Source organism: Rhinoderma darwinii, chromosome 3 (assembly GCF_050947455.1).
Source record: "Rhinoderma darwinii isolate aRhiDar2 chromosome 3, aRhiDar2.hap1, whole genome shotgun sequence".
Classification (NCBI taxonomy): domain Eukaryota; kingdom Metazoa; phylum Chordata; class Amphibia; order Anura; family Rhinodermatidae; genus Rhinoderma; species Rhinoderma darwinii.
In genome coordinates, this window is record NC_134689.1 from 257,212,833 (window position 1) to 257,222,261 (window position 9,429).

The window sequence follows — 9,429 nt, forward strand, 5'->3', positions numbered from 1 at the left end:
AGCGATGAAGTCATTTTCCTACAATAGAGCAATATATTCTACAATCTAACAGAGGACTGCGTGCTGATATTACTGCGATGAATCATTACATAACAGAATCATAGTATCTATATGACATCTGGTTGTTGATTACAAACATGACATCTTCCACTATTGCATAGAAGTATAATAAAGAACTATAGTATCATTATCTTTCTGTTTTCAGCATCAGATTAGGATTATACAATCTAATATTACATATAATATGTATATAATTACACATATGTCGTGTCTTCTGTAATGTAGGCTACAGAAAGTTGTTATTATAATGATGATGACTATAGTAGATGCGTGCTCTACCTCTGATCCTTGAGCTGTATTTCCTAGCACGGTATAATAATAATAATAATAATACGCCTAGCCTGTAATAAGTATTAGAAGTAATTGTGTACTTGGTAGGCTCCCTGTGTGCAGGATGTCAGTAGCTGGCAGCCTGTACGTTATCTGGCTATTAGATCTTTGCTGGGAATAGTTGGCTCCAGGTTCTTCACGCAACCCTCTGCACTGGTGCCAGGAATTTCGGTGAGCGCAAGCAGCAATTCTGCACTGTTGTCACATGAAGAGGAGCTCTGGCCAATCAGGAGTCAGGGAGGAGTATATAAGAGAGTGCAGGGAGCGCACACACGATGGTACTCCTGTGGGTACTCTCTAGCGCTGACTCCTGTCCACACACAAGTGCGTTATCTCACATCTTACAAGGGATATCATATACTGAAGGTATGTACTGAATGCTGCTATTCATTATTTTATCCGATCAGGAATTGTGAGGCATTCATCATGCATGGTACATTATAGCTGTCTATGTCTTGGCTTGTAGTGATGTATGTCATAAGCATAATGTGCATTATTCTGTACTGTCCTGCTGTATTAGCTTGTTTAATGAAATCTAAAAATATCTATCTATAGCTATGCAACAGAAATGACAGTACAGTATACAAATAGCACATGTCTAATGTATGTCCATGACTGTAAGGCAATGTTAAAACTAATTGTTGCTTACATACATTGATATTGGCTTTACTTATTTATTTTTTGTCTTATAGCTGCTTCCATGGGGCATGAATATGTGGCTAAATTATTAACTGCATTCTATTTATTAAGCAAATCTGCATACATCCCTTGGCAATAAAATATCAGTTTAAAGCATAAATTCCACACAGCCTGAAGTGCAAGTAAACCCAATGTTTTGTGCATTTCATGCCACACTCAGGTACGGGCATAGGGAAGATGAGATATGGCAAGTTCTCTGGAGATTTTTCTTCCCTATGACTTCTGAGTCTGTTTAGGATTATCTTTGCTAACTTCAGTCATTATAACACAATAACTGATTCAGAAGATTAACTACCTTATTTTTTACTATTGCAATTTTAGTTGTAGTGCTTGCAATCATTATTGTGCCTATATATATATATATATATATATATATATATATATATATCTATAATGTCTTATAATATGCAACCTATTCACTAATTGCATTGAATAATATATTGCAGAATCCTATATACTGGTGTTTTCTGCTCAATTACACAATTATTAAAAGTGTTAATGTCATAATCTCATTAGCTTAGTTACCTAGTAGGTATAATGTAAGAATGGTCTATTATTTACAGTAAGTTTTCATTTATGGAAAGGTTATCCCAAAGACATGGATACCGTGGCAATCACATTGTCTTCTGCACCCACTCCAGCAGCTGGGTGTGGCATGGCTACTGTTAGTGTAAGACTAGGTGCGTTCAAAGTATATAGGGTGGTGTATCCCCTTCAGAAAATCACATGAATATACCGCTACTTCATTTTTTTTTTTTATTTTTTTTTTAAGGATCGTGCAGTATATTTCACTGTATAATAGTTGCATTCTGATATTATTTACAGGTGATAACAGATATTTAATTGATTAAATTGCTCTGATCGTGGGCAATCACGATTGGCATATATAAATTCAAATTATAGCACACAATATGGGTCAAATGCCATGATTAAAGAAAAAAGGAAATATGTATGGCAGACTGTCTACACTAGTTACTAGTCATTTAGAAAATTCTTGTATACCAACATGGTGGCCATTGACCAAGACACACATTTCTCTATTTCTTACTGGAGATTACGCACACACACACACACGTATATGTATATGTGTGTCATTGAAGAACCAATGATTACAGAAAAATACATCTTTGTGTAAACATCAAAGGCCTGAAAAGCTAATAATGCTATAAGGCTTGGGAATGGGCTTCACATTACTTCATAGGATTTCCTGTCTTTGATGAATGTACTTTTCATGGCTTTACAACCGTAAACTATAAAGTCCTATTGCAATTAAAGTAACATGTATTAAACGACCCACCTTGTCCAGTTACAACTAGCAGAACCATAAAATACCAACATCTGAAACGACTAGCATTTGTATGAATGACTGTAATATTATTGAAATGACTTAGGTGAAATAAACAACATTCTTTATAATCCGGTATGGCTTTGAAATTACACTGCCAACTTGATTTCATTCCAAACCTGAGGCTATTACTACATAGATTAAAGTTATGTCATAATCAAAATCACTTAATTGACTGATGGCTGCATGTTTAACAAATACTGTATAACATGTATTCTATAAAAAATCATATGTTTCCCTTAATCATACTTTTTAATATGGGTATTTGTTTTTATTTTTTTAGACAAAATGATTGATTTGGTCAGCTCCTTTGCTGGTATATCTGCCACAGAGGTACTTGTTGCCTCTGTGGTCTTCTCAATTGTCTTTCTGCTTATCAAGACCTCCAGAAAGAATGTCCCAAAAGGAACAATGCCAGTGCCTGGGCCAATGCCTTTGCCACTAATAGGAAATTTGCTTTCACTAAGCAAGAATCCGCACCTTAGCCTAACCAAGATGAGTGAGACCTATGGAGATGTGCTTCAAATCCAGATTGGCACAAAGCCTGTTTTAGTGTTAAGTGGACTGGAAACACTCCGACAGGCCCTGTTGAAGCAAGGTGAAGTGTTTTCTGCACGTCCCGACCTCTTTACCTTTCGTCATGTCGGTGATGGGCAGAGTCTGACATTCAGTCACGATTCTGGTGAAGTATGGAAAGCACGTCGTAGACTGGCACACAATGCCCTTAAGGCCTTTGCCATCTCTCCCTCCTTGGCATCTTCAGGAACAACTCTAGTGGAAGACCATATATCAAAAGAAGTTGAGTATCTAATAAGGAAATTTGCAGAGCTAATTGAAGAGAAAGGTGAATTTGACCATTATAGGTATGTGGTTGTTTCAGTGGCCAATGTCATCTGTGCAATGTGCTTTGGAAAACGATACAGCCACGATGACCAAGAGTTCCTGGACTTAGTCAACTTGACTGATGAGTTTGGAGCAGCGGCTGCATCAGGAAATCCAGCTGATTTCATCCCTATACTTCAGTATCTACCAAGTCGCACCATGAAGAACTTTATCAATATCAATAAGAAGTTTACATCCTTCACACAGAAAATTGTTCATGAACACTACAGAACATTGGATAATGTAAGTACTTGTAAATGCCAGCTTATGATGTGGAGCTTCTACATTTATTTAGTACATTAATATGCAGTACACAAGCTCTGCTAGATGTGGCTACTAAAATAGTCTATTACAGTTCAGGAAATGTATCATAAAATAGACTGTAGCAGCATAAAGTTCCAGGTTTTTTTTTAATACTAAATGCTTTGGTTTTTTTGGGGTTTTTTTAGAACGTAATTCGGGATATTACTGACTCCCTTATTCAACATTCTCAAGAAAAAAAACTGGATGAAAACTCCAATGTCAAGTTATCAGAACAGAAAATTGTGAACATTGCAAATGACCTTTTTGGAGCTGGTGAGTGTAAAGTCATAGTATGTCATACAATTTGCCATAGAATAATTCTTCCATAAGTATCATTGTAGTACCGGATTAATACTAGGTCAATTTTAATATGGTGTGATATCTCATTTATGCTCTATCACAATTTCCAAAAGTTGAGTTTGGAAACAGATGTTAAATAACATATTTACTTGCTTAGATACATTACAAAACTTTGAGCAGTGTATTGTTTCCTCATAGCCTTACACTTCTATAGCTACTAGACCATGGTGGCTTGCTTATTCTAGGTAATGGTGTATATATATGGTGAATTTATGCAATTTCACTAAGTCAGTTGTCCTAATTTGTTCTGCAAAGTACTTTATTTAGTTGTGATATGTTTTATAATGATCATCCTAAGAGATATTTTTCTTACAAGCTAAGATTTTTAAGACCTATTTTAATGTTTTTGTAGGCTTTGATACAATTACAACTGCTTTGTCATGGAGTCTCATGTACCTGGTGGCCTACCCAGAAATACAAGAAAAGATTCAGATAGAACTTGGTGAGTAATTCTCAGCTAAATGACTCGTGTTACTAAAAAAAAAGAGCAATGTAAAATCATTATTAATTTAGCATATGAAATAGTTCCAGAAGTCACATAGTGGCACATTTATAAAATGTATAGATTAGAACATTCAAACGGAGAATAATTTTCATGGCCCCCCATGCATAAATTGTTCTTAAACACTTGTAACAATAACTAATAGTGAGGCTGTTAAGCTTTTCCATTGTTCAGTAACGACAACTTGGTCACCATACAAACAGTCATTAATATAAGTGTCAATATTGATCACATTGTCTAGGCCCCTTTAGAAGATTAAAGGGGTTTTCCTATCAGAGACATTTATGATATATCCACAAGATATGTCATAAATGTCAGATAGATGCGGGCCCCACCTCTGGGACCCGCACCTATCTCTAGAACGCGGCCCCCTAAACCCCGTTCTAGCTTTGTCTGTCTGATCTCGATAACTCCCAGCCACTTCCTGGTTATATGGTCGGGAGTTACAAAAAAAGTGTAGCTCGCTGAGCTTCGCTGTTTCCGTAGCTACCATAGTAGTGAATGGCAGTTATGGAAGCAGCGCTACCATTCAGTTCTATGGGACTTACGGAAACAATGTAGCTCAGCGAGCTACACTGTCTTCGTAACTCACGACCATATAACCTTTTTCATGGTCGGAATTCATCTCATTCAGCCGTAACACAGAATGGTGTTTAGGTGGCCCCGTTCTGGAGATAGGTGCAGGTCCCAAAGGTGGGACCCGCATCTATCTGACATATCCTGTGGATATGTAATAAATGTCTCTCATGGGAAAACCCCTTTAAGGAAACTTTGAGCATGTAATTACTTTATCTAAAGATATTGTTGTTGTATAATAGATCAGGTCGTTGGTAGAGAGAGAAGGCCAAAGTTATCAGACAGAGCTCAGCTGCCTTACACCGAAGCCTTCATCTTTGAGATGTTCCGCCATTCATCTTTCCTTCCCTTCACAATTCCGCACTGGTAAGTGCTGATGTCAATTACATTATGATGTTTAGATATGCTGCATTACAATGACATGTAGAACATATGTGTTAACTATATATTCACGTCTACGGTTTATATTAAATATTTGTTTTGACATCTCCAAAAAATTACTTTCTTAAATAATTTAATGTGATAATTGAAATTGTTTAATTTATTATGAAACCTCTACAGATATATTAGTATACTTAAAAGCTCTGCTGCCCATGGATTTTCACTATACTGGAGTAAAACATTTGTATTCATGTTACAGCACAACTTCTGATACCGTACTCAATGGTTACTTCATCCCTAAGGACATATGTGTGCTGATCAACCAGTGGCAAGTGAATCATGACCCGTAAGTATCTGGATATGCAAAAGTATATTAACATACTTTGAAGAATAACTCCACTAAAATTCTAAGAAGAAAATAATATGTATAAAGAGGATGACCACTGTTAAAACCCCTTATAAAAAGTCCTGTGAGAATGTGGTTACCTAAAAAGAGTAAGTTCGAGAGCCATTGGTTAACTGAAGCAAACCGGCTTAATCATTGTCCAATTATGGAGGTCACACTAAAATGTGTGAATATCAACAGATTTGTTGACTGTCCTTGATGTCTTACAGTATTTCATAATGATTTAGAACATTTTTTGTAACTATATATAGTTTAAAAGTTTACATGATGTTATCTACTTACTCTTCTTTATGATTATTTAATTGCCTAACAGAATGTCATGGATTTAATATGAATGTATTATGATAATTCCATCATATTAAAACATCAGAGTCTCCTGTTAGGCCTCATGCACACGGCCGTGCCCGTAATCACAGTGACTACGTGTACGGCCGACCGCGACCCGCATTTTTGGCCCGCGCTCCCATATAAAGTATGGGAGCACAGTCCGTAAAAAGCAAAAGATGGGACATGGTCTATATTTTGCGAAGGCTTTCTAAGGCCTGGACACCTTCATGCAAATATACGGGAAGGTGTCCGTGATCAATGGAAATAAATGGGTCTGTAATTATGGATGAAATCTTTGGTCATGTGTATGGGGCCCTAGAGTGAGAAAATGTTAAATTGTTCTTTCTGGTTACGTATATTTTAGGTATTTGTGGTGTTGGCTGTAGTTCTGAGAATCTAAAGGCAATTTTATAATTCCAGGAAACTATGGAAAGACCCATTCTGTTTCTGCCCAGAACGTTTCATGACTAAAGATGGCATGTCAGTAAACAAAGAAGAGTCTGAAAAAGTCATGGTATTTGGTTTGGGCAAGAGAAGATGCCTTGGTGAGGCCATTGGGAGAATAGAAGTGTTCCTATTCCTCACCACCATGCTTCAGCAAATGCAGTTCTCCAAGCAAGAGGGAGAGAAACTGGACATGTCCCCACAGTATGGGCTGACAATGAAACATAAGCGGTGTCATCTTAATGCCAAACTCCGTTTCCCTATGATGGCTACCGATTAGAAATTCTATTACTGTCTACCTGGACGGGCTCAGAATTGAATTCATATGAATATCCTGAAATATGATTTTATTTTTTTTTACTTGACTTTAAAGTCAAATACGGAAAAAACACAACATTTAAGCTATAGTCTCTGGATGACACATCAACACACAACGTTGTACAGATACACGAAACATTGTGTGCGACCTTGCAGAACTGAACAGAAACGTCCTTATATTACAGATAGGGAGAATCCTCTGAGAAGTAAAGTTTGTGCTAATTGTCATATATATGAAGGAACCTATACATTTGAACAAGCTAATTTTTTTTATTAAGCTATATAATGTGCTTGGGTATTCTTGCATAGATGCCCAACCATGCATATTAACCAAATATTACACAGTACTTGCCTTTGTTGTAGAACATTCCTAAGGCGTCCAAGAGCTTAAGAACAAAGCAATAAATTGTTATATATATATATATATATATATATATATATATATATATATAAAGCTATCTAACTGGCACCAGCTACATAACTAGTAATAAGTGAGTCCCAAAACTTGGAATGGGTCCTCCCAACTCACTCTCTGCCATTTGCCATCCAAGCCGATCACTTGCCTCCCTTCCAGTTCTGGCCCCATGCACCGGGACCACTCACCATTCCTTACAGCAGTATCTGGTGTGCATCCAATTTTTTTTATTTTTTTTTAGGCAGGCTATGTATATAAAGATGCATTATTTAATACTATTGTAGGGTCTCCTACTGATAAGAATCCTTGAAGCACGAGTACAACTGAATGCTTATTAACCATTGTATATGAAAATCATGTGAAATCTTGCCATATATGCTTGAGACAAAAAGTGAACCTTTTATGGACTTGTATACTCGCAGATCCAATGTAGCTAAGGCTAAAGGTCTCCTAGTCGAAGTACCCAGGCTAGTTAGGTATTAAATACAAGTCACACATAATAGCACATTTATGCTCTGTTCACACCTGCGTTCCTTTCTGTCAGGCTTCAGTTGCTTTTGACGGTCAGAATAGCGTGGCATGCTGCAGTATTGTATCCAGCAAAAAAACTGATACCTGACAAACATGATTCATCTAAGTCAATGGAGAAGAAAACGGATCAATCCTAACTAATCATCATGGAGCCATCATATCAGTCATGGCTCCTATAAAAACGAAAATCATAACGCAAGTGTGAACAAAGCCTTAGTTGATTGTTTGTTTTGTCCTTTTTGTAAAATACTGAAAAACAAGCTTTATTTGAATGGTATTTTCGTGTAATATAATGAAATACTTTGTAAATATCTGTATAATTGTATGATCTCTGTGAGATAATAAAACATGTACAATAATAACAGTTCTTTCTGATGCAGTCGTGTGTGTGTGCTTTGTCAAATGATTTTTTTTTATATTTTAGGGAGCTCTGCAGTATAAAATCAGAGGCATACAGAGTTTTCAGTGGATTTCGTAGGAATCCGACAAATAGAAATTGGGGCATGTTCCATCAGATGCCATATTAAAGAGGCTCTGTCATCAGATTATAACTTGACTATCTCCTACATAATCTGATCGGCGCTGGAATGTAGATACCAGCATTGGTTTTTATTTTGAAAAACGATAATTTTTGAGCAAGTTATGAGCTAGTTTAGATTTATGCTAATGAGTTTCTCAATGGACAAATGGGCGTGTTTTTACTTTTTACCAACTGGGTGTTGTACAGAGGAGTGTATGAGGCTGACCAATCAGTGACTAATCATACACTTCTCATTGTTCCAGCCCAGCATGATCCACAGCACAGTGTGATTGTGCAGTGAAAGAAGTAAACACGCCCAGTTGCTAAAAACACAAGACACGCCCAGTTGGAAATAAGAGAAAACACGCCCAGTTGTCCATTAGAAAGGCTCATTTGCATAAATATAAAATTGCTCATAACTTAGCCAAAAATGATCGTTTTTAAAAAAAAAAAAAAAATGTTTACTGTTCTCTACATTGCAGCGCCGATCACATGCAATAGGAGATAGGGATATGATAATCTGGTGACAGAGCCTCTTTAAAGAGCTATTCTGTAAAGGATCTGCCAGGCACTGCTTCGGGGTTAACTCCCAGAATTAATCAGTCAACACCTGAGTGTACATCCCTGAGACAGACACCAGCTTCCTCCACTCAGGCTGGCAGGCTTAGGAGTGGGAGAGCCTATCGCAACCTGGCCAGACTCAGCTAGCTCCCGCCCTCGGCCTATTTAAGCCTGCTCTTCCTGTCCATCTGTGCTTGTGAATTCTTTCCTTGAGGTTTCCTGGCCCAGCTACAGCTCCTGCTACTTTTTGATCCTGCTCCATACAGACCCCGGCTTACCGACTACTCTTCTGCTTTTCGCTTTGTACCTCGCACTCTCCTGGCTTGACTCGGCTCGTTCACTACTCTGTTGCTCACGGTGTTTCCGCGAGCAACTGCCCATTTCCCTTGCTTGTATTCCCTTGTTTGTTTGTCGTGTTTGTCATGCACTTACTGAGCGCAGGGACCGCCGCCCAGTTGTACCCCGTCGC

The 9,429-nt window shown here is 37.5% G+C and overlaps 1 protein-coding gene across 1 annotated transcript; it reads left to right on the forward strand.

Annotated features, from left to right (window-relative positions):
* Positions 1 to 650: 650 nt before the first annotated feature.
* CYP1A1 (cytochrome P450 family 1 subfamily A member 1) lies at positions 651 to 8,243 on the forward strand. The gene is made up of 7 exons (XM_075857806.1): positions 651 to 756; positions 2,718 to 3,559; positions 3,766 to 3,892; positions 4,332 to 4,421; positions 5,300 to 5,423; positions 5,698 to 5,784; positions 6,592 to 8,243. Exons 1-7 carry the CDS (start codon positions 666 to 668, stop codon positions 6,893 to 6,895), a joined length of 1,665 nt encoding a protein of 554 aa, XP_075713921.1. The 5' UTR covers positions 651 to 665; the 3' UTR covers positions 6,896 to 8,243.
* Positions 8,244 to 9,429: the final 1,186 nt, after the last annotated feature.

Coding starts and splice junctions, on each gene's coding strand:
- CYP1A1 (XM_075857806.1), top strand. CDS start 666: ATGGTACTCCTGTGGGTACTCTCTAGCGCTGACTCCTGTCCACACACA. Junction 757..2,717: donor AGGGATATCATATACTGAAG/GTATGTACTGAA, acceptor TTATTTTTTTAG/ACAAAATGATTGATTTGGTC. Junction 3,560..3,765: donor ACTACAGAACATTGGATAAT/GTAAGTACTTGT, acceptor GGGTTTTTTTAG/AACGTAATTCGGGATATTAC.